Below are 26,593 nucleotides of genomic sequence, written 5' to 3' on the forward strand. Positions count from 1 at the left end.
AGGTCAGTGTTTATGAGCTACTCGGAAACAAAGTAGAATTTTGACCAAGAAAAGATAAGTGATGAAGTTAAGAGACTCTGCAGAATTTTTTATTCACCCTGTGTCAAAACTACCAATTGAGATATGTTAAAATCATCAGTAAGTGAAAAATGTTTACTTACCGGTAAAAAATAATTACACTTTACTTGAAAATTCTGATCCCGATTCTGACCCACAAATTATAGCTGACATTGGAATACAGTTTTTAAAATTCACAATTTCATAACTTTGAATTATCATTTGGATTCGAATAATCACAGTGTGCATCATAATTAATGACTTAATGTGGTAGTTTGCTTAGTCAAATAGAAAAAACACTAAATCCCAATTACGGCATTAAGTCAAAAGTTAGATTGAGTCAAAATTAAGATATTCTCGTCAAATTTATGAAAAAAATGTATAAATAACTTCTTAATTTCATAAATTTGAATAATTGTTAAATGATTTTACTTAATAAAAAAATAATGTTGACTGATAAATCTAATTTTTTTTGTGTAACATTTATGATTTACTTGTAGTATTCCATTATTGGATTGGACATATTATCGCATTATTTGTTGACTCTTAATAAGTTTGATTTGTATTCTCACAATCTTGACATCATATCTTTCGATTTTATTCATTTAGTCATTTTCCTCTCGGCGCTAACCGGCTTCCGCAGGTTTGGAGCAAATTTTATAACGTATATTTTAAAACCGACATCATCATTTTTATTGGGTTCCCGTGAATGTTCAACTTAAAAGAGGGACAGTCCTTGAATCTACTAAATCTAAATGCAAGCAAAAATAAGACGTTAACACCTTCACAGTGAAAACCAGCAGCACAAGTTTGGTATCACACAGACGACAGAAAGACAAGTTGAAATGCTTGTTTATTACTGATTAACGCCAGACACACAGATGGTACCTGCTAGGTTGCCCCTCAGAATCAAATAACTTCAGTGAGAATTTTGTCATCAGCACTCTCAGTCTATATACAGTATACACACAGTGGTACAAAAGTTCCCACTCAAAAACAAAACAAACAAAACAAAAAAATCTGAAACAGTCTTAGCAGAGAATGTGTGCAGACCTTCAGGAGCAGAGGAGGAGGGTATTTAAAAAGGAGCAGGAGATGCAGAAATTGCTACAACTTGTGGGAACGTTAAATTAAAACAGTCGCAAGAAGTCTCCAACTATTCAGACATGGGCTTAGTGGTTAAAACAGACATGTCTGAGTCATGAAAGTCATGAGCATTCATTCTCTGGACCCCAATTCATTCTAAAAACATTACATTCATTGCTTGCATTTCGCTCTCAATAAACTGGGGAGTCCTGCTTTTTTGACTTACCTCCCAGGTGGACGGTAAACGGTCACATTTGATAACAATATTGCCGTTAAAATGAACAGATCAATCACACCTCTCGAGTTATTCACATTACTTCCAGTTCTTATCGCGCAGATATGCGGTTTGATAATAAATAAACAAGGCCTCCCTCCACTTTTAAAGTGCTGTACTTTTGTCTGGTCTTTCTTAAAGCAAAACTATGTAACACCATCTTCCTCTTGTAAATAAAAAGTTGGAGTCATAAGCAATACAGCTAATTCTTTCTATATTCAGTGCACACCAGTACCTCAACTAACTTTAGAAAGATGGTGTTGTGTAACCGACGTTATTGAGTCAGTTTGCTGACTTTGTGACTCACCTCTACTTGTGCTACTGTAACACTGTTTTAGCGTTGTCACAGTAATTCAAGGCTTGATGATTAGGCTAAATGATTATTTTCCTTACTGACAAATCTGCCGTTAATTTTCCGGACACGTTGCTTAATTGTTTAATCTATTAAATGTTTGATGGTTGTTTTGTCCAATCCACAGTCCAAAACCGGAATATTTTCAATTTACTCTCATTTATGACAAGGAAAAGGAGCATATGCTCCTATTTAAGGAGGCTGGAGCCTTTATTAAAACAGTTGCAGATTAATTTTCTGTCAGCCAACTAACTGGTCAATCAACTAATCATTGCGGCTCTACACTGACCCAAGCAAATCTTGTGAAATTAAGCGAAACTCACTGCCACCTTGGGTGCTGTTCAAAAGTTACATAGTCCCACTTTAAAAAAATTAGTTCTACCTCAAACTTTTCATACGACTGGGAAAGAAAAAACAGAAAATGAACACAAAGAGGGCTGGATGAGAACTTCAAAATATATATCATAAAAGTGTGGATGTTGTCTGGTAGTAATCATTCACGAGCTGTAAAGCCAGTAAATGGAAAAAAAAAAAAAAAAAACACAGCTGTGAATAACTTCGGTTGGAGAAGAAACCTCAAAATACAAAAACGTCAAAACACTGAGACGAATGTCGTTTTGCTTCATCAGTACTGGCACATGCTAACAAAGAACATCTCATGACAGACATCTGACTCTATTGTAAGTACAATCTTCAAGTCACAGAAGGCAATGAACAGTACTCCTGCAGAGTCTTTATGGCATATCGAGCAGTGTTTGAGGCCTATACAGTGTCACAGGAGGGGAAAGAGAGAGTGAGAGGCAGGGAGAAAAAAAAACAAACAAAAAACAAAAAGACAAGCACTGACCCAAGGCTTGTAATCATCTCCTGGTGAGAAGGAGCGCTAACTTCTCTTGTTACAGCTCCTCTTCCTCTGGGCATCTGTCAATAGCACCCCGTTTTCTTCCGAGGCGACGCGTAAGGCGACGAATCCCCTCTAGCGTTGCAGCGACACATGCTTTTCAAATGTCAGAGTTTACCTCCCTCTGTCTCTTTATTTCTCCGCTCCGGCTGTGCGACCCCGGACATTCCTCCTGTTACCTCACGCACAGGGAGACAAAAAAGTCGCAGCCTTTGCTTTCAGAAGGAGCGCCGGTTCTGCTCAATGAGTCAAGCGTGACAACATTAGTGCCAAAGGTTAACTCGGGATTAAAAAAAAACGTCCTCACTCATAGTGCAAGCGTCCAATTCCAGGCACTTCCAACCTTCTGATGTATTTTCTAGTTCATGGATGTCCAAGCACTGAAGTCCACAAGGAATATGGGGGGATTATTTATTAGTAAACAGTCTTGGGGAGGAGAAGCTGTTACTGCTCAGTGGGACACACGTTGCGGTCTTTGCAGCAGAAGTAATGAACCACCACACCGTTGGGATACCTGGCAAATGCACTGTTAGAGAAAGATAAACAGAGAACGCTTTACTGTGGGGGTAGGATTATTACTTACTGCATCACAGCAGATAAACAAGCATCTAATTAAAATGTACTCAGAGTAAACTTAAAATGAACAGGGTATGAAATTAGCAGCAGCGCATGGCATAAAATTGTGTTCAAGTTAATAATACCGAGACTGCAGACATTAAAAAAAATCTTATAAAAAGATTATAGGTATAAAATGGGGCGGTCACAATGTAGGGACGGTGTCAAAATCCCCACAATAATGAGACTGTTGATGATAACCCAAGCGACGTGTAAGAAAAGCACTTTAAAAAACCTCAGCCTGCTTTTTCCCAGATTTAAGAGTCGCACTTTCTTTGTCCCACTATTTTCAATATGTGCAGTGAAATGCAAGGGTGGTGTACTCCAAAGAATATGCTAAAAGGCTAATGTGCCATAATAATTGGAATAAAAATAAATAAGGTATAAGAAAAAAGGACATAGTACAAGAGTTCAAAGATATAAAAAAATATTAAGTAGGTGAATGTTTTTCATACAAGTGACAAAAAAGCCTGCTTAAAAATGTTTTTAATTCCTTCACTGAGACAATGTTACCTGTTTCCTATTTTCTTCTTGCAAACTCTGCAGGTCTTTTCCTCTGTAATGACACATTTCACCTGTTGGTGGAAGATACGCTCCTCCTGCACCTGAAAACAGAGGAACATGTTTGGTGAGCAGAGGCAGATAAACGACACCGTAAATGAACCATAAATTTATAAACACTTATTATCGTCACCAGTTGTTCTGCGATTATTTTTTTTTCAATTATTCGCCATGTCTATGAAATGTCAGAAAATGGTGAAAAATGTCTCCCATAGCTCAAGGCGACATACTCAGATTGTCAAAAACTCAAAGATATTGAGTTAACTATGATAAACAACAAAGACACGTAGCAAATTATTACATTTGAGGATCCAGGGAATGTTGGATTTAATAAATTATAATTATTACATTTTATCATGAGTTACAAACTCAATCCAAACTGCTGTACTTCAGCAATAGACACTCAGCCAGAGAATGCCGACGTTGTCCTCACTGCTCCGGGTTCAAAGCTTCAATTTCCTCTCTAATGGTCAACATTTGGATGGTCACTCTGGTTCAAGCTTCCTGTGTCACACATGCACATACAGTATCCACCGTGCTGAAATGTCCTTGAATAGTTACCTGAATCTCCTTCAGATGAGGGGAAAGCCATTTCTTAGCTGCCCCCTTCTCTCTGACTTCAGCAGAGTGAAGCATAGAAACCACATGACCTTTTCCTAAGAAAGGGTTTTCTTTGACTTTACCCAACCATCAGTCACTTCCCTGGACACTACATTAGAGGTTAACAACTGAAATTTTTAATCTTAGTTACATGAACTACCATGTGAACACATTCTGCGGGACTCACCCTGAGGAACTCGGCCTGCAGGAGACTCTTCAGCACCTGGTTGCAGCGTTTCATCTGAGCCTTCTCCTCCAGGACGCTCTCCAGGAAAACCCGGATCTCTCGGATCTGAGTATTTGCTGGGAGCAGATTGATGGCCTGGAAACCGAATAGTTGGCTTGTTAAACACTGCGGACCAGACATTGTTAGTTTTTAATCTTTAATATGTCACTGTCTTTCTGACAATTAGCCCACCCTGCCACCATCAATAGTTACAGTTACTCTTCCTGTGTAAGAGGACCAATGATGTCTTTACCACGTTAGGAAAAAAAATGTTTGTCCTTGAGGTTAGGGAGATTTTCAGAGTGTATAAGCCTTCCGTCACATTAGGAGAGGTTTAGCACAGGCCTTGAGGTACAAGAAGCAGGTCTGAAAAATGTAGCGGATTTGTCTGTCTGGGTGATGTGAATGAAAACGCTTTGCTCTCTCAAGAGCTACTGTGCCCAAGTGTCCTTGAGCCAGAGCCCGGCCCCTGTTGGTCACGTACGGACACTGAGCAGCCAGCAGAAGTAGACCAGGTTGAGAGATTTCAGTGGCCATGTGACCGCCGACAAGTAAAGAAATGTTTTTACTTGTATCCATACAAAACTGTGATGCTGACAAAAGGAATTGTTGAAAAAAAAAAAAAGAGCTAAAAAAAATGATAAACATACAAATCAACTGCTTCATGTGAGAAGTTTTTCCTGGCGTTTTGTACAGTCTTGTCTCCCTTATTCACTCTTGGCGAGGCAGAGTCTGGGAGCAAGGCCACGGGAAATGAAAGAAAGGTGCCATTAAAATCAATGAGGGAGCACAGCAGGGCAGAGTAGCACAGAAAGACAAGATGGAGAGCTCCAATCCGTGGGATCTGAACCTAAACATGCTCATAAACCTGCAGTGTTCCCCTAGAGAGACTCTTAATTTGACATATCTATGGTCGGACATAGATCAGTGGTGCCTTTCGCACAAAATCATATCGACTTTAAATCAAAGTTACAAAGTTTTTATGGTGCATTCTACGACCAGAATATAACTCAAAACAGCTATCCTTCTGTATTAAAATATTAACAGTGACACAGTGGAGGCTTTTCAAAGACTGTGCGTCTGCTCCTCTGTGATAAGATAGGAAAAGAAAGAATGCACAACGTGCTGATCTGGACTGTGTTAGGAGATTTTTTTGCAGTAGGCAGCTGGATGGCATTGAAAACCACAGACGCAGACGGCTTTAGAAAGCATTCTTCGAGGGATGCCTTCTTTACTAGACAGCGTTCGCTGGATTGTGACATGAAGGTTTGACAAGAAAAACAGGTCATGAGCTAGTTTTGAACAGAACAGCCTTTATTCAATTAACCCTTTGGTATTTTGGTTATGGCTGCAGATATTCAAAACAGATATATGAAAGGTATTTCGTTAGAGATATTCACATTACAACATAGACGCTTCCCGTGGGAGATCATTACCCTGGTGGGAATCTTTTTTGGTTCGCTGGATCTTCTCTGTCACAAAGGCAGCAGCTTGATCACCCCCAACAGTGCGAACCCTTCTGATCTCACTCTAAAAATAAACTAAATCAAATCTCTAAATGAGTTCTTTCATTTCACATTCTGCTTTAATTTTACACCAAATGCTAAATGACTAATCTTGTGCGAGTGCGTGTCATCGTTAATCACGTTATTTAATCTCATTTTAATCGAGCCGAAACAAACCGACTCTTATGAGTTTCATCTCACTAACACATCTTGTTTGAATTTGGAATGATTACTAAATCTGAGCGATTGCAAAGCGACGTCTAATAACAATAAAGCCTTGGACTGAATTAGAAACTAATTCTCGCTTTCTGGTTTAATGATCGGTTTGAAGAACCTGATGGAGTTTGCTGCATAGGAAAGTTGATTTAAAGTGCAGAAGACTTTGCCAATCTCACAAAAGTCAAAATACATTTAGCGTCGAGTTCATCTCTGTGACTGACAAATTACTTGATACGAACACAGCCTGATCTGTCTTGATGCAGTAAGCATGTGTTATACTCCAAGGAGGTAAAAGCACAATTATTTGTCAGTATTACCAGACTGGGGTTTGGTCTTGAGTCACCCTGGTGAGGAATGGAGTGCTGCTCTGCTGCTGTTTACCTTGGTGGTGTTGAGCTTGCTGTGGTGCAGCTCCAGGACCTGCAGGGCTGCCTGGAGGTTGGCCTGAGGTCCCGACAGCTCCATCTTGATGGGCCCCAGGCAGTGGACGTCAGGCGGGGACAGGTACATTCTCAGCAGAGACAGATAAACCTGCAGGGCAGGAATATAACTATTAATAGTTATCTTAGTCCAAGTTTTATCCGAATCAGAATCTTTTATATATGAAATGACCAGGGATTTGTCTCAGAGTTTCACAGTAAATGCCAACACAGAGCAAAATGTGATTTTAGACAACAATGAATAACTGAATGAATAATTATTACAAAGTCCTTTACTGAACAAAAACAGGATTAAGGTTTTAAAACAGGAGATAAAATAAATCAATGTGTGATATCTGCCGAGACACCGAATTAGAGAATAAATGATTAGATGGGAGAGATCACACAGGAAATTAAATCAAAATGTCATTAAAAAAGAAACCTATAAAGATTAGAAAATAAGTTGGAAGAACCTAGAGGACTAGGGCATGCTGAGTTTATAAAATCTAGCCTTCTAATCTTAATAGTACACTTTAAACACAGACACCCAATATTCAGTGTTCAAGCAGACATCTTATATCTTTGTGAGTTTGGGATTCATTAATTTTCAGCACCAGTTGTATTCCAAAAGTATTGGCTTTGTCAAGCAACATTTAATAAAATGAAAAAAAAAAAAAAATGTAGGCAATGTGAGCTGTCGTTTTTGGTTAGGTAGAGAAGAAGAACTGGAGATGTTAGTTTTTTCCGTAGAACTGGCAATGTGCATGTGCCATAAATAATCCATTATATTTGTACAGCACTTTCTGCAAACACAAAGGCACTTAACAGAAGGCAGAGCGTACAAAATGAAAAAAGTGGTCATAAAAAAAACCAAAAAAACCAAAAACAAACACATCAGAACTATAATAAAATTCAAGATGACACAACAAACAACAACATTCAAGTAGAAATGTCATAGGATCTAAAATGAACAAAACGATGACAAAACACATCAAAATGAAAATACACTAAAAGCAACTTACATCTTTATTTCCTTCAACTAAACTGTTGTAGTGCCGGTGACAGTATCTGCAGAGCACACAGAGAAAATGTGAGCAAATATAAAGCACGATTGTTCTACTTATTTTTATATAATGTTGACTAACGTTCACAGCACTGTAATGAGGTAATTATGATGGCTCAATTAGGTCACATGGCTAAATGACTTTTTAAGGGCCAGCAGGCAGAAAAAGCTCAAAGTTAAATATGGTTTTAGCACAAAAAACAACTTTCTACAACTTTTCAATACTATCTTACTGTTTATTGTCTTTTACAGTTATAAAATAACTGCTGACAGTCAGTAAAATTAGCTGCTAGAGTTCTCAAACTGAGCAGCTAACATTTGGCTGTCCGTTGGTGTTAATGTCCCACCCAGCTGTTCAGGAGTATGTGGTGTTTGTACGACAGAAAAACTCACTCTTCAGCCATGTGGGTGTCTCTCAGGATGTGCACATAGATGAAGAGCGCCTGCTCGTGTTTACCCATCCGACCCAGAAGCAGAGCCCGTTCCTCCAGCAGGCCTTGGAGATCGAAAACGAGGTCAAAGGTGCAAGTTACACCCTTCAGTTTAAACGTACATAACTTTGGTAAAACATTCCTCTATAACTGAGAACATATGTACATGAGGTAATGGGAACTATGGGAGATACACCGTTTAAATAGGTCTAATCGTTTTTAGACATTTTAATGCGGAAAAGTTACATATTATAGCTTTAATTTGTATTCAAAACAAAATACCTAGTAAATGCTACAAACATTATCTTAACAATATCACATTCTTCGAAAAAGGATCACATAATAAAAAGTCAGCTTCTTTAGAAACAAAATCAACATCCTTTTTTGTATTTCTTAAGCAAACACAATGTCCTGTTTGTCCTCTGTCCACATATTTGTCATCTAAGTGGAACTTCAGCTCTTACCATCAAAGGGAAAGTCACTGATGAGTCTGGCTGGTTCGTAGCTGGTAGAAATATCCAGGAAAGACAGCAGCTTGTTCCTGAACTCTCCCAGTTTGCCCTTCTCCTTTCCTGCAGCGACGGCTGAAACACCTACAACAGCACAGAGGTTTTTTTATTCTAGTTTCTAGAGCTGAAACAGTTCTTCAATTAATTGATCAGTACAGGAACAGAAACGTGCAAAAATGCCAAAAATTCTCTGGTTCCACCTTCTTAGATGTGACTTTTTGGTGCTTTTTTAATTCCTCTGTGATTTATTTAGCCACATTCACACTATGATAGCCAGAAGTTTCAATCATAGTAGCAAAGTTAAATTAAAAATTAAAATTAAGTAAAATGCATTTTTTCGAGTTCTGGTTTGTCCTGTTTTTTTTGTATTGTGCAATGTGTGTTTGTGGTGGTAATGTGCCAAAGACAGTGAAGAGGAAGAATGCTAGCAAGCAAACATGGATGTAAACAGTAAAGTCCCTGGATGAGCATTAAAAGGAACAAACTTAGACATAAACGGATTCATAATAAGTCGTGACGCAGGCTTTATTTGAAAAGCAATCAGCTCTCAGTATGGGGGAGCAAAGGCAAACTGAACAAGTGATTTAATCACGTGAAAAATCCTATGATAAATTAGAAAAATAAATAACTCTTTTGGAATTAAGTTGATATTCAAAAATGTTGGGAAAAAGATATTAAAGCTCTTAGGTCAAATTGCCTTTGCATCTCTAACACTACAATAACACACTTCCATTTAACTAATTTCCTTTTCTAGCTTTGCTTCAGGTAGACATCACTGAATGTTAAGTATCTATATCAGGATAAAAATGAAAATAAAGCTCCTAATTTCTTTTTTGTTGAAATGTCTAAAAACATTAATTTAATTAATCTTTTTCATAGTCTTTAAAGTGGAAACATATGCTAATGTAAAACTTTTTATGAGTTTTCATGCGCCTACAGATACTGTGACCTTCTCTTGCTTGTACCTTCTGGCAGCGAGTTGAGGTACTCTTTCATAAGGACCTGAACCCTCTCCAGGTAGAGCTGGATGAGCACATTGTGAAACTCTGGCCCCTTCTCATCCCACACATAGATGATGTGCTCCAAATATGGAATGGCGAGCTCGGTAAAGCCCTCTTTCAGGAAATTCAGCACCTTGTCTCGGGGCAAAGTCTCCACCTCTGTCAGGTCCTCGGTGAAAATCTGGACGGAAAGTGAGATTTTAAGCCTACATCAGAGCTTTCCTTATGGGAAGTGGGTAGAAAATAAATTCAGAGTTGATCAAGAGAGGTCCTTTTGCTATTTTTATATTCTTGGTGCTGACTCTCGATGTGATATCTGGAAGTTATGTGAATTAAAAGGTACAATTAACAGAATGTGCCTGTATTCATAACCAAACCAAGATATAAACACAAAAACATAAAGCAATTTTCTCCATATGAATATGGTGGGGGAAAAAACGTGCTGAACATCCCACTGTGACAATTTTGTGTAAATGTTTCTGTGTCCCACCTTCAGGCCGTCATCAGGACAGATCTTCAGCACCCAGGGGGAAAACTCAAAGATTATGCCCAGATTCTCCACTCCTGTGTCATAGGATTACAGTAAATAGGTTTAACTTCATCAAGGGAGATCAGTGGAAAAAACACACGATTATGGCTGTATTCAGCCATCATAGTTTCAGAAAACCTTCTTTCAAGGTGTCATATGCAGCACTGCACCATCAATAAGTGATTACAACAATGGCTGTGAGTCATTAACACAGGAAGTACAGGGCAAATTGGCTGATCATGATAAAAACCCTATCATACTACAGTAATATATATCAGAATGTATTACTTCTGATAAATGCACATTTTTCTGAAATAAAAACCAGGGCAGCAGCACAAGTCAAGGGATTAGTCAATTGAAAGAAAAATAAACTGCAACTATGTTGACATTGTATTAAAAATTTAAGTCCTTTTTGTCAGCAAAAATGACTAACATTCCCTAATCCCAGCCTCTGCAATAAGAGGATTGCTGTGTCTCTCTGTTTTATGTCATTGTAAAATCTTGGCCAAAGCAAAACATTTAAAAGATGTCACCCTGGACTCGGAAAAATAGTAAAAAACCGTCAATCCAATTTTCTTATGCATTTTACACAGATTATGAAAATAATTGTTGCATTAATCTATAATGAAAACAACCATAAAGTGCAGCCCAACAATGCAGTGTGATGGATAAAATACCAGTGGTAGAAATTTGCTATATATGCATTATTAAAAAAATATCAACATGATTTTATTTAATCGTCGAGAAAAAAAAAAAAAGTTAATTGTTGTAATGATTTTATTGACCATCACTAAGCCTAACTACAATTAAAGAATAAAACTCAGCTACAGAGGCTAGAAGCCTGCAAACAGTGTTTGATATTTTTTGCCTCTACAACTAATTTCGTTGGAAATTTGCTGGATTGCTCTTCAATTTAATCAGAGATTAGAAAATAGGCGAAAGTGTGATGGGAGCAAACCAAAACAAAATCACTTCCAACACGTTTTTTTTTCTAAAGCCAAGAGAAAACCTTCGACCTGAAGAAATAACACACTCTTTGTGACTGAAAGCTTATAAACAAATCATGGGCACAGTCTTTGTTACCAAGTCTTTATACCAAAGTTTACCAATTAATTTGACACTGACACCTTTAACAATAAACACACACACAGCATCTTTTAACTGTCAAGTACCCAGTGAGTGCAGGATTTATCTTGGCATCACTGTTGTGCAACTATTGTGCAACAACTATTCACAGAGTTGCACAGAAAATACTGGCACACACTGTACAAAAGCCTCACATTTAGTCAGTTCCAGACGTATGAAGGGCTACAGACAGTTGCATGCGACAGATGCAGACAATACATTTCATCCAACATCCACAATCAATCAGAGTGAAAGTTTCCTCAGAGGCTTTCCCAAAAGCACGCCAACAAATTTAACATATCTAGTGGAGATGACATACTTTGACACTCTAAGATAAAACAGACTTGAGTTTGCGGTTGATCCTTACCCAGTCTTTGGAGGTATTCCACTGTTCGCTCGTGGCCCTTCAGCGGAGAGTTGGCCTTGGTGGATTGGTCCAGCAGCACCTGCAGAGCTGCGAGAGGGCAAACAGGGGGTAGAGAAGTGAGGGGAGGCAAGTGAAAGGGGGGCAAGAACAAATATGAGATTAGTCTGAGGGATGGAAAGTAGCAAGATGTCATCTACTCTGCTGTGTACATAATTCCTCCGTCAACAGAAATTGGATGAAGCACATAACAGTGTTAATTGGTGGCTGGGAACAGCTGGTCTGAATTGGCAGAGGAAGAGAGAGGCAGACTTCAAGCAGCATGACATCATGAGCACAAACTGCAGCGGGCCGATTAAAACCAGCCACACTCACACCGAGAACGGCCCAGAATCTATCACGGAATACTGCCAGAAACCAAACAACATTAAGACAGCCCTGATCTAAAAGGATGACGAGTCGACCACATGCAGGAAACCACCTCTGAGACAAACTGTGAAGCCTGACGGAGCTGTTCCAACCTACGCCCACTATACGGCTTCGTTACAAGGACATAACTGGTACCTAGTGAATTTAAATGGCACAATCCAGCTTACAATGGCTGTTGTATCTGAATGAGGAGATAATGAGGAGAATTCTGACAAAGGCCCACATAGGTCTGGCATCAAGTGATCCCTTATTTAAATAATAAACCACAAATTCAACAACCCATTTAAAAGAGAAATTGGGAACAGATGTTTCATTGCATTTTAATGTGACGTGCTCAGTTGTCATGCTGTGGTGTGCAACAGATAAACCATACTCCTACGCAAACCACAGAAATAAACTTGAACTCTGATATCAGTCAATATCCAGTGATTGACTTCTGTTGTATGCCACGGGACGATTAATTTCCCACTTCGGAAAAAAACAATAATCTCAGAGGAAATGTCAGTGGTAAGTGATTCGGAATTGTGTTTTATTTGTTTGAAATAAAACACTCTTTTTCTTTTAACCTTAATTTAACATTTTGAAAATATGTAGAGAGCGATTTCTTTAACCAGCAGGATTTATACACAGAACAATGACACTGTATGTACTTTCATATGAACTCAACTTTATATGCAACAGATGTGGCTTTTCTCACGGACGGACTTTAACTAGCTGAAATCATTTACCGTAGATCGTTCGCTGTAGAATAAGCCATTGTTCAAGCTTCGTTGTTCTTCAATATGGACAATTTATTAAAAACAAAAACAAAACAAAACAAAGAATAAGCCTGTTTTTTACTTCCAGTAGTTTGAAAACAGTATGTCAGTCAACCAATGAGGAAATATCTAAAAAGGAATCTCTGCAGTAATATAGCTTTTGCGGCTGACAAATTATGGTCTACATATCTTCATTTTTACATTTCTAATTAAAGCAACAGTGCAGTGATCACTAATATGGCTTAGATTGTAAAACCACCGCTGACATTTCCTTTTCTCACATTTCGGATGAAATTAGAAAGGAAAAGCTCAAGTGTGATTAATAGCATTGATAATGAGTGCAATTCCTTTAGGTGAGCCAGTTCCAGGGTGCTTGTATTGTGCATGCAGGCGTACTGTCACGGCTTACTGGGACACTTAATGGAACTGAGCCACCGTCAAAAAAATTTGTCTCACAAGTCAAAATGCCTGCTGCCGAAAAGGTCTAAAACCAGTTTGGCTCCGTCTCGAATTGAGGTCAGTGCAAATTTCTTTAGAATAAGAGATACAGATTTCAGTTAACTCATCTGAATGAAACAGGCACAGAGGGAGACTAAACCAAAAGACACTCGGAGAGAAAAAATTCTGTCTGATACCCCTGTGAACCCATCCTACAGTATACAGTATGTCTGAATGTGACTCCCAACATGTATCTTAGATTTACAGAAATTCTTGTGTGAACATAAGTACATTGACCAGTTTCTGTTATTCAAAGTTACTTATACTGTAGGTTTATCCTCTTCCCGTTACTCATTCATGGAAAATTAAGAAGAAAAAAAAAAGCATATTTGAACCTGCACTTGAACCTGAGAGATATCTGCCAGTTCTCCATAGGAGCCCACAACAGCTGAAAGAGGTGTATAAATCCCCACCGTTTCAAATGAATTATTACGCACCAAATCACTCAATCAAATGGAATTCAAATTGCTTTTGCAAAGGATCAGTGCAAATACACACCTAAGGACGTGACATTAATGGCATGTCTTTTAGACAGAGATGGGTGAAAAGTCAAGTCACTCTGTAAATAAACTGTCCTCTTGAAGTAAGGCGGATCACTTCTTTTGCTTGTGTCAAGTATAAACTCAAAATATGCACAAAATATCTTGGTTTGAATTAAAAAACAATGTCATGATCTCATACTTTTGAGATAAATTTGTAATTTTACAAAAAAAACTAATAAAAGTAAAATATTGTTCCTTTTCAGATTGTTATCTGTGGCTCAGTGGACCTGTTAAAGCCAAAAAAACCAGAGTGTAAAACATTGTTAGAACTGCCGCAAAGCACAGGCTGTATTCAAGACAGATTTAATAGGGGTCTTAGAACCATGAAATGACTGTGGACATGACTCAAAGATCTGTCTTACAATTGTTGTACTACAACAGGAGCATAGACGTCTCCCGTAATTATACACAGCTTCTTTCTACAGATGACACTGGATCATTTATCAGATTAAGATTCAATATCACATGAATGGATTGCAGCACAGGTGGTTGACCAGCAGTCAGACTCTTACCTTTCTGGTGCAGGCCCTTCTTCTCATACAGAATAATGAGCTCGCTATACTTGTGAGCCTTCTTGAGGACATACTCGCTCTCCTCGATGTGGCAGTGGTTGTTTTCGAGACGCAGCAGGGGGGACACCAGGGCCACATTGGTCTGATGGGTTAGAAGCAGATTACACAATATGAACACCGCACATTTCCAAGTTTCCTTTCAACTGATTTCAGCTAGTGTTTCACCCAAAGACTACAAGCAGGTGGCTTCACTGATTATCCGAATCTTCTCTGCTTCACAATGTGTTTATCATTTAAATAATCTGGTGCAGATGCTTGGCACTCCGAAGCATGCACTATCGTAGAGGATCCCCAGGCACTTCTAGGTCCATCCAGCATAATCTGGGTCTACCCTGGGAGTTTCACTGCTGAAATAGGTCTTATTATGAGCTCTAAATGGAAGCACCTGGTGGCACGTTCCCTGAGTCCACAAATCAAATGAACTGCCCCATTTCATAGTGGAGAAACAGCAGAAAGACTTTGATGCATATCTAGACTGTTACACTCCTCAAGCAGAGCCCAACCATTCTGTGGAGAAACTTACTTTGGATGCTTATGTCTGTGATCTCATTCCTCATTCAAACAACACGTTGTTTTTAACTTTACCATTTATTAAGTTTGACACATAGATTGCCTCGTAAATTGAAGGTTTTGCTTTGGTGCCCAGGTATCTACTTCGTCAAAACACCAGAAACCAATTACTGCAGCTACTATACCTGAATGAAAGTCAAATTCACAGTACTTTTAACAGTGACTCAGTTTTCGTTGCTTCGAAGTAAATCTGCCAAGGAGCTGTTTAACACAGGACCCATCAGGGCTACATGTGAAATACATTTTACTGCCTAGTGTTGCTGCCAGTTTCTGTCAGTGTTAGAAATTACTTATGAAATCATTTCATTTTGCTGTTAGTCGAGGGTGAAGACTGCCAAGTTTGTAAGAGCTGAAATAACTTAAAGTGAACTAACAATTACAGGTTGGTTGTTAATCAAAAAGTACAATATTAGACTTGAATGGCTGGTATTTGTCTGTCCCCGGTTAATCCAACCTTCCTGTGTGTATCCATAAACCTACAGAGTGAAAAGACTGAGGCCCATTAGGGAAAAGAACAAAAACATTTTTTTTAAAAACCTTTTACAGTTCAAAGGTTATAATAAATGTTTTTTTTCATTTCTTTTTTTGACTATGTATTTCTTTCCAAAATAAAAAAAACTGAAAAATTAAAACATAATATAAAAACAATGATACATTGCAGAGGACAGTAGGTCACCTAAGTGTTCCATTAACAAAACACTGACACACTGTAAGGAGAGAATGCTGTTAAATACATCAAGTAAAAGAATGAAAAATAAGAAGATCATGTCCTTACATGCAGGTAACATTTCAGTAGGGTGGTATCAATGATCTGCAGGAGTTTCTTGCGGCTTTTAATAGTCGGGGTGCCCTCCATGAGTGGAGATGTTGTGGAAGGGTCAGAGTCATTCAGCTGTTTCACCAGGTGGCTGCGTTTCTGTGAGGACATAAAAAAATAAAGGTAGATTATGAATACTGAACTTCCTTTATTGTCACTCTTAATATGTTTTTATTTTAATGTTACGACCTTTCAGCTTTTATTAGTTTACACAGAGCCTCATTTAAAGCTGAAATCCTTTATAATGTGGAGTCTGACATAATGCCATGACAGACATCATACACACCTGGGTGAGGTAATCAATGAGCGCGAGATGAGCCTTCTCCAGCTCTGCCCCGGACAGTGTGGGCAGAGGGTTGGGATAGTGCAGCTGTTTGCGGTAGTCTGACGGGAGCAGGTCCGGGTACAGTCCGATCACGTGGGTGGGGTCTGCAGAGCACAGGAGTCAGAATTTGTCAAATTTTATTCGTTGTACGACACTTGAGTTTGCTCAGCAGTCCTTGATTACAAGAAAGTGTGCTCTGAGGACTGAGTTTATATTATAAACACAAAACATTAACACAACACATACAGTACAAATTCATATGTGAATTAAAATATTTCCATCAATAGATACAATAAGCAACAGATGTCTAATGAGTTCAACAAGAAAGGAAAGACAAGTAGGCAGAATAAACATGATCAAATTATGACTCGATTCACCTGAATTAAGTTGCCATCATGTGGGTGAAATGGGTGATATTTACATTAGTAAAAGTCAGCTGACCTGACCAAAGGTAAGAATCTTTCAAAGGCAGAACACATTATTTTCATAAAATAATCTCAGATGTCTAACACTTAATGTGTAGTCCTACAGTACTTAGTGAATTACAACAATGTATTACAGGTTAAAAATAAGGCATTAGGTTCTGTTTTACAAATTTGGCCTGAATTGACAGATTTTAGGTGAGAGCTCTACCTGTTCCGAGTTTGGCAAACACCTGCATGGAGTCATCAAATCTCTTCTGGCAAAACAGATTGAAGGCATAGAGATTCTGGATGTGATGTATCTGCTGCTTCTTATCACCATCTGAATCATCCTTCATCTTCTGGCAGAAAAGAAAAAAAAAAAAAAAAAAGCAGAGAAAAAAATTCATCACGCTACAGCAAAAATATCTCCAAATTAATAGTCAGAATGCTAACTTCCAAGAATGAGAAGAAAATCATATGAATGGCTTTCTTTGTTCTTGGAAATGCTCCTGGAAAACCAGATTGTTAGATAAGCTGACCATAAAGAACCGAATCACGAGCGTCTTACTGTTTGACCATACTGCTCCTAATCAAGATAAGTGTTTGTGTTCTATCCTCTGAGCTAAAAGCACAAATTGAATCCTCGGGAATTTAATAACAAGGCTTCGTAGTAGAGTGAATGGTTCTGTTGCTCACCGCCAGCTGAAGAGCCAGCTCAAATTGCTTGTCCTGAAGAAGCTGGCGGATCTGGCTGGCTATTGACACGGGCACCAGGCGCCACACAAAGTGGTTGCTGGCAACATACACAATATTTTGCCTGTGAAAGATAAGAGGAGAAAACAAGATTAGAGAGAACAGGTCGGAACAAAAGTGTTTTTATTTTTGTAAGGAGGAACTGACATTATCAGTCTCATTCTCAGGAGACATGGAAAACAAGAGAACTGATGAAAGCAGCAAACGATACATGATATTCATTCTTTTGAGGGATGTTGTGCATCGTAAACAGAGTGGGATCATCAAAAAAAGGTCAACATTCATTATCAAACCTGTAACTATACACCAACAGTGCTGCAACAGCCACTGCAGGCTTTTTTTTTTTTTTAAGCTAAAATACTATAGCACTGAATGGGTATTGCTGCCACTATGTGAAAAAAGGACACACACACTTCACAGCTTCTCATTATATCATGAAAGATTTCTCATCTCAGTGAGATTCTTTTCACAATATCACATTATATTTTTCATGTTATTATGACATTTTCTTTTTACTACATAGCAAATTATTCCATTATGCAAGACCCTTTTCTTGTTGTAACCTCTTATCATTTTATCTTGTTATATCTTGAAACGTTCCCATTTTAACACAATCTGTATCTCATTAAAAACAAGAAATGTTTCTCGTTATAACATGGTAAGTTGGTAAAAGTTGGTATGTTGATAAAACAAGTACACACAACTAATCATAAATCTTTCAATTTACTACCATTCTTTGCAAAGTCTGACAAATATAATGGTAAAGTCTGAATTCTACAGAAAAATCTTTTTAGGAGGTGCAACAATGCAACAAAGGAAAGCATTGTGTGAAAGGCTGGACTTCTGCATTAAAGTAAACAGTTGACTGCAAAATCTGTATATGCTGAAGCTTGATCAAAATCAGGAAATCTGACTGCAGTTTGCAACTGAGATAACTGCCTCTACAAGAATTAACTGACAGAAAAATCTAACAAAAATTACAATTCACTAATGACAACTAAACTTCACAGAGGACTGCCTGCCTCACCCAGCTGAGGTGATGAAGCGAGGTCTCTGCAGCTCCACACTCTGCACCAGCAGCCTCGGCTCAAAGGTCCTGATCTCCACGTACCGAGGGAGAACAGCAATGATGTATGGAGGCTGGTGCTCTGGGAACATTAGAGAGGCGGCAACAGTATCACATTTTTTGTGCACATCAACCACAACCAAATTAACACAAGTGGGTCTGTGATATAAAAAATAATACATATCCTCTGCAAATCAGCTAATAACTGTTAATACATAGGTCTGGTTGACAGTTCGACTTTTTGAGGAAAAGAAGGTAATTTAAGTTTTTGGATATAAAATAACACTTGTATAAAATGGGTAATATACACAGTACTTTGCCTACAATATGTTTTTTTTTCCCCCCCATAATGGAACACAAACCGGCCACTCCACATCAACTGACACCTGTAGCACATACAGACAGAAGTAGTAGTCGAAGTACAGTAGCCATGATGGGTGTGAATTTGATAAAATTGCTTTTTCTGCAGATTTCAATGCTAGGAAACAGGACAGTGGTGTATTACGACAAGTTGGTGTCCATCAAGGTGCTGGTGGTGTGGCCATTCACAGAGAAATCAGTGTATTACGGTGTTTTAACATGCATCATACAGCATGTGTTGCTCTTTAGGCTTTAAAAGTGGGCAAATTATTTTCTTGATTTTTAATCAGACGTTGAGAAAAAGGGGGGCAATAGCAATAACTTTTATCTCTTTCTATTTAATTTTCCCCTTTGAGAGTTTTGCCTTTCGATGCAACATAAACTCTCTGTCTTGAGAGCAGGTGCCTCGTTTCTGATTATGGAGTGTCGACCTTAAGGCTAATGGGGCAGGAAATCTAGCTGGAGACAGTCATCTAGACAGGCCTGAGGCTGAAGCCCAGGCTCTCTGCTCCAGCCACGACCAGTCCAGACGGTCAGTTAAAAGTATTTTAAATTGGCCGGCATTGATCCTCTGGTGATGCACGCCAAAGCCAGTGTTGACTGTACCAAAACGAGGAAATTGCAAACTGTATGAAACCGATGCTTGAAGGCTTAATTTCCCCTTCATATTGTTCCTCTCTGCATTCAAATGAGCACAGAAAGAGGGGCCTTTAAAACAATACGTCATCTGCATCACTTCTGTCGAAAAGTTCATCAGTAACCCAGACCTGTGGTGTCTTAGTCACAGGATAAAAAAGCTGTCCTAAAACTGTCTTTCCTCCTCTGACATGTGGAAAACAGCAGCACAGCTCAGACAGACTGGAAACAAAGACTTTACACAAGGGAAGGAAAGATTAAGGAAGAGAAAAGAAAAGGCAGACAGCAGCTAGATGACAACAGCTGACAGAACAGTGGCAGTATTTAGGCCAAATGCTTTATCAGGTGTCTGTTTTAATATCCGATTACTATGTGAAAAGACCTGCTCAATTGATGGGAAAAAAAGTGAACATACTGTCCTGTCACAGGCACAAGGTGCATACATAACATTTCTTAAACAGTCAATGAAATCAAATAGCAACATACCAAACACTTTATACAGATGCAGTAAATGCTGCATACTGTACAATTCAATAGCTCACTATTATCAGACAGGAACAGAAACTTTTATCTTGACTTTTATATTTTACCAAAGAGGAAGGAGATTAATCTCAGACTAAGCTCACACCTGTGCTGAAAGACTTCCAATTACGATATTTTAGACACTGAGTATGTTTTCTAATTTCTGTGCCAAACAAAAACCAGTGTGTGACCTCGAATTAGGTAAATTTTATACCTTTCATTAAAACTAAATGTCATAATTGTTGTCTTCTGTCCTCATGTGCCAAAATGCCTCCCTGTGGTGTTCCCTTGTTTGGTCTACTGTGTTTATTTTTCTCTTGCCAGTGCAGAGGGGTATCCTCATGGGCGAGCTTGTTAAAGTTAAGTGGTCAAATTTATAACAGACAATGTCCTCATCAAAATCAATAGATGCTTGTCCTTCAGATGAAATAAACTCTAATAAAATGTAGTATGTATTATTGAAATGTGACTAAGATGACGGTTTTATTGTTTATAAAGCCTGAAAGGAAAGCACAACAAAAAAATGTAGCGGATTTTGAAATCAACTGCCAGGAGTGACACATTTTGGCAAAACATTTTCTGTGATATCTGGAGGACTAACAATAAACTATAGAGAGCTGGGGGAGGATATTTGGCTATTGTTACTCTGCATGTGTGTCTCCTTTTGTCTTTGCTGTCAGTTTCTATTGATACTGAATACAAGTTAACTCTAGCAAAGACATCAAGAGTGATTAAAGGATAGAAACAGCAACTACGATTAGGTATGAAGTAATTCGTTCTTCATATGCACGGATATATAACAGCTTGAGCAACTAAAATTTTTATAGTCTGCAACCTTAAATAAAATAGACAAACATCTACAACATAACAGTGTCGAACCACAGAAAAGGCCTCATACTATTTGATGTTGCATTTCTTTCTTACCCATCGCTATAGGGATGTCTGTCCAGTTCAGGGCACACTTCTGGGTGCAAACGCCCTCTTCATTTAGGACCACAGTTAGGTCATCCTGCCCAACAGCCACCTTCCCATCAGCCAGTGGGGCAACCAGAGGTTCTAACTGTTTCCCAGTGGGGAAGAGCTCTTTGATGGAGCCACGGCCATCCATCTGGTTTTACAGGAGAGATAATATGGGTGAGTCAAGAGATACATTAATAATTAATAATACTATTAATAATACCTTAGTGACATAAACTTTATCTTTAAGGTCAGTCACAAAGTGCTTTATACAGATAAAACAACATTAACAAAATGCCGATTAGATGAGGAATAACTCTACTAAGCATTAGTTGATAATATAAATAACAGGAATAAGAAACACAAAGAAAAATGCCTAAATTAAAACACACAAATTCAAGGACAACAAAACAGACAAGACAAGAACTAACAGCCCGCTTCTGAAGTGTGTTTTCAGAAGTGGTATATAAATATCATTTTAAAGTGATACTCCTCTCAAGATCTGTCTATGACACACTCCGTGAAAGGCACCTCCAAAATGCTTCTTGCAAGACTAAAAGGGATGAGCGTTCCAAATGCAAAAGATAAGATTATGGGTGGAGGATCACTTTAAACTGTAGGCTGCGACAGAAAAATACAGCTGAGTTTAAAAAGCTTAGCGATAACCTTTCCTGTAGCACATACCCGAATAAGGTAATAGTCTCGTTTGAAACCAACACATATGGAGTTTTCACACCATGCCATGGACTTTGGAATATCTGGTGCACCAAAGTCCCCCTAATAGACAAAAGGAAAACATTAAAATGACTACATATGTCAAAGGGTTGGGAAAAAACCTCCTCAATCTGGATCACACTGAAGTGAGTCACATCTCAAATTTATTTTATTTTACCTGTAGCTCGTGGAACTCTCTATCCTTCCAGTAATACAGCTGGAGTTTCTTTTTTACTGCGACACACATTCTCAACCTTTCCTCTCCTGAGATGGTTTGCTGAGGAAAAAGAAGAAAAAAAAGAGACAAAATATACAATTCATGACTTAAAATCGGGGAAAATATGAGTACAACACAGAAATGTGGAAATGAAAAGAAAAATATCATTGTTATGACTGTCTTTTGCCTGTTTTAGTCCATTTATTGCAAATTACAGTACATTCTTAAAATATTCTGTTGAATAGACATCTAAATGCACTTTCCTATCTTCAAGGCAGCCATTGTACACAGCAAATAGAGACTGACGCTTGAGCTTCATATTGATCAGACATAATGTTGCTTTTTTTTTTTGTCAATGAAGATGTTATGATTTATAGTGTGTGTATGTGCTGGTGAGAAGCAGCAGATATTAGATTTTAGGATCGCTGCCGGCGTTGATACTGCATGAAGAAGAACAATGACCCTGACATGTAATGCAAATCTTCGTATAGGATTGTAACCACTCTTACGTCTTGAGCCCTCTGTTTGAATCTGTTAATCCATACACTACTTCAGCAGCACCAAAGGTTTTCAAAATGATAAATTACCAATCTTAAGTCTTTACTTCTCTTTTTTTTCTAAATGTACTGCAATTTGGAAAACAGAGGGTGCCCATTGCCAGAGGTTGCTCAGACTATGGTGAGCTCTAGGGAACAGTCAGTAGTAATATGAGTTGTCTAGAAAATTAAAAATAATAGTAATGACCCACTCAAACCCTAATTTGATCACGCTCGATAAACCAGTTCATTTAAAGCTCCCTGGTCATAAAACAGCTTACTATTAAGTCACTAACACATCTGCCTTTTCTCTTTTATTTTTCCACTGACGTATAGCTGTATGGCTGTAGCATTGTACATACTATACAAGTGAAAACTGTTCTGAGTAGAAATTTAGAATGGGAGGCAATATAAATGCACAAAATGATAGAAATGCTGTGCAGTAACAATACTGCTGACATGTTGCCTAAAATCCACTGTAACCGACCTGCAGGTCGCATGCAAAGAGCGTGGCTCCTTTGGCTTTGGACACCACAGTGATCTGCTGGAAGGTGAGGAGGTCATGGACGTGGATGTTGTTCTCTGCCGGAGAGAATCAAAGAGATTTTATGTATATTTGTGATGATAATGTAGATAAATACTATGCTGAGCGTGTCAATACATAAGCTTATTTTAGTTTCAAAGCAGTAAGATTTAACAAAGTATGACCTTTCAACTCAAGGTCCCAAAAAGGTTGTGAAATACTGTTCTAAAAGTCAAGAATGAACTCTTACACTAAAATCACATTCTAAATCCTAAAACTGTGTTCTTGAGAAAAACTTACCCAGAAGACTGACGAGAATTTTGTACTGTGAGACAACGTAGAGCTGTAGAAAGAGTAAGAAACACAGATAAAGGGGTTCAAACCAAATAAATCCAAGACCAACCAGGCATTAGTGTGAACATGAACAGTACATAACACGTGGGCTGAGAAAACACAAGAGCTGAAATGTTTAACCCAATTTGGCTGGGACTCCTGCCACTATCCGTTAGCATGATAAATTTACAAAACCATACTGTTCAAGTTGAAGGTTGATCTGAGCCATCACAACAACCATGTTTGGCATTCTAAGTTGGCATGTGGATGGGTCTTGAGGTGTGTAGAGAATCATTCAAAGAGAGGGAGATGGCCATTTGCAATTTAAAGAGAGGAACTGAGGCGGAGAGAGTGAAATGAGGCTTATGTTTCCTATCAGACAGTCCTATTACTGGCAATAACAGGAAAATACAGCATGTAGTCCTAAAAATGTGGAAGTATTTGAATTGTAACATCCCTCACCAGACTTCAAATGCTACTTCCTCACAGAGTTTTTAATTTATGAAGAAATAAGTTGTGGTTATCCTAAATCTCATCCTGCAGTCTTATCTACCTGCTGAATTTTCTTTGAGAAGTTCTTATTGGACTTTTCCAGTGTCACCTCAAACCGGTTGGTGCCTAAGGAGAAAAGAGACATGTTTATCAAAAATCATCATCATCACTCTGAAATATAAATGTAAACACACCATATATATTGTATATAGAAATGTTTATATACTTACACTGTATATATCCGCCCATTTCATGTATGTACATTAACTTATTACATTACTCATTCAATATTTATTCTGGCACTCCTCTGCACTCTTGTGTGCTTATTATAATTTACACAAGCTACTTGACTTGAAATTAGACACTGTATGTTGTTGTTCATTGTTGCTTATTATAAATGCATCTATTTTTCAGCCTACTTGTATGTACATAACATTTCTATGTTCGCATTTACATTTTATCTGCCCTCAGCTTTGTTTTCTTTTTAGCTGTATGTCTCTCTCTTTCTTGCTATCTGTCTTCCCTAAATCTTTTTCTTGGAACTATGTGTAAGTAAGTTGAGAACAACTGAAAGAATCAGACTCAAATTCCTTGGGAAACAACCGGATCCCACATCCCCTTGACTTTCTTTTTACCTGCATCTTTCTTAATTCGGTAGAGGAGGAGATGCCCTGGTTTTGTTCCAACAAGCAGCCAGTCCTCTGTGGGAAGAGAGACTCAGAGTCAATGACAGGTCAAATGATGCTGTCAGTCATTTCAGACATATCATGGTGTGAAAAACAAACTTTTTCAGTCAGCGCTTGCGGGAAGATCATTCATGTCAGTGGTGAGACAACTCATCATAGACAAGTGGGACACCTGAGACTGCAGTTCCATAAACGCCCAGAAAGACCGGTTCAATGTCAAAGAATAAAAGAGTAGCTTTGGGATACATGAAGTGTTAACAACTTACCCCAGGCCGCAAGACAGTCAATCTGAAGAGGAAGCTTTTCCAAAATAGGCACTGGTTCATAGGCGTCATGCATGTTGAAGCAATGTTGCTGATTCAATTTACAGGTAGCGCTGATGGATCGATCCCACGGATTTGACGCCTGTCGGACAACAGCTGACTTACTGGCCGCTGATCAATCTGTTAGGTTGGTACGCCTGTATGTGCTGCCATTAACCGACGGAGCAGTTAAGTGTTTTGACAGGCAACGAGGAAATCTGGTCTGGTAAACCCCTAACCTCGCTGACTGATGTAATGAAATGCTGTTTGGCTTGTTAGCCAGCTATCTCTCCGACCATAACAACAGCTGATCGTTAGCCTGCTAGCTCGGAAGTTAGCAAGCCACGGCTACTTGCCCCTAAACATTGCTCCCTCTCACTCCATGTCAACTGAAAACCGAGCAAAGGCAGTCAGTTACTTTGTCGATAACAACTAACGTAACGTCAGTCAACTCAGTAGGGCCGGTATCGAACAACGCATTGGCCTTGACACCTTGTTTTCGTTAGCCAGGTTAGCCTCTTGCTACTTCCTCAGTTGTGTTGACGAGGGCTGCGCGAGGGAATGGGGTTTGACAGGCACGTGACTGTAGTCACTGCACTCACGAGGAACGCGTTAAAGGCAGAGGTGAAGTGACTGAAGTTGTGGTTGCAGCTAAATAGTGGTGTGTGATTCTCGCGAGATTTTGTTCATAGAGTTTTTCAAAACACTTGCAAAAGTAAAGCTTTTTTTTTTTTTTTTTTTTTTTAGCAAACAATTGGGCAACAAGGATAAAAACCGCTGCAACTTCTTTGACACTGATATCGAAACGAAGAGTTTTTTTTTTTTAACCTAAATGATTTCCGTGATTAAAATGTTATGACAATCATTTCAAAACTAAATAGGCTCAAGTTTACATGTGCGTGACAACCATACAGGGAAACGAAATATTGTCTCACATCGCAACATGAAACAGACATTAAGGACGAGTACAAGATGATAAATAGGCGCAAAAAGCAACATAATCAGAAACTAACAACGATAAACTTAAAGGAAAGGAAAAAAGATACCCTTGGCCATTTACTTTAAATTACTTTTGACGTAAAAATTCGGAATTTTCATCTAAAAAAAACAAGCGGAAATGTTGCAAAAGTAATAATATATTTGCCGATGTCGACTTTAAGTAACAGTGTATTAAACTTTTGTTCCCATCAGCACTTCGATGCTTTTTATAAAAAGCATCGAAGTGCATAAATAAGCCAAGGACATTTATCAAAATTACTTGTTTTAATTCCTGATAAGACGCCAGTCTTTTATTTTTGTTGTTTTATTATTATGATTATTATTTTAGTTGTTTTGTCCTTGAGTCCTGCTATGTTGTTTTTTTTTTATTTTGGATCAATTTAATGTTGCAACTCGTTTTTTTTTTCTGTGTAATGGTTATACTGTTTCAGGATAAACTTTTATACTTAACTACCATCAACTGTTACAGTAAAGGATTAAAAAAGGATTTAAAAAAAAAAAAAGATACAAGTGCTACAAGAATAGTAAGACGTAATCATTCACAACACAAACATTCTTTTTTGGAATGTGTATCATCTTTAAGTGCTAAAACATCTAGTCCATAAGTCACACAACAGTTCCAAAGAGAATATGCTTAAGAATGCCCCTGTACATTAAAACATTCATCCTAAATACACACAAGAACTGACATTTTAACAATGTTTCAATATAAATTTTATTTGCAAGACATTCGCAAAAAGCCATA

At 38.3% G+C, this 26,593-nt stretch overlaps 1 protein-coding gene across 2 annotated transcripts; it reads right to left on the reverse strand.

The window, feature by feature from the left end:
• Window positions 1-892: 892 nt before the first annotated feature.
• Window positions 893-25,490, reverse strand: vps39 (VPS39 subunit of HOPS complex). Of its 2 annotated transcripts, none has more exons than XM_040137465.1 (24): window positions 24,814-25,490; window positions 24,497-24,562; window positions 23,923-23,987; window positions 23,337-23,379; window positions 23,001-23,095; window positions 21,939-22,037; window positions 21,731-21,823; window positions 21,014-21,197; window positions 18,533-18,653; window positions 17,449-17,569; window positions 16,982-17,108; window positions 16,310-16,452; window positions 15,982-16,122; window positions 14,577-14,718; window positions 11,841-11,927; window positions 10,310-10,383; window positions 9,784-10,000; window positions 8,774-8,902; window positions 8,272-8,374; window positions 7,838-7,883; window positions 6,778-6,927; window positions 4,634-4,768; window positions 3,799-3,890; window positions 893-3,196 (listed from the first exon to the last, which is right to left on the reverse strand). In XM_040137465.1, the coding sequence occupies exons 1-24, from the start codon at window positions 24,884-24,886 to the stop codon at window positions 3,115-3,117; spliced, it is 2,628 nt and encodes an 875-aa protein (XP_039993399.1). In that variant the 5' UTR covers window positions 24,887-25,490; the 3' UTR covers window positions 893-3,114. The 2 variants fall into 2 exon arrangements, with proteins under 2 accessions (XP_039993399.1, XP_039993398.1); XM_040137464.1 differs by having other exon boundaries at window positions 16,982-17,111.
• Between the last annotated feature and the right edge of the window lie 1,103 nt (window positions 25,491-26,593).

Source organism: Xiphias gladius, chromosome 10, assembly GCF_016859285.1.
Source record: "Xiphias gladius isolate SHS-SW01 ecotype Sanya breed wild chromosome 10, ASM1685928v1, whole genome shotgun sequence".
In the NCBI taxonomy this organism is placed as follows: domain Eukaryota; kingdom Metazoa; phylum Chordata; class Actinopteri; order Istiophoriformes; family Xiphiidae; genus Xiphias; species Xiphias gladius.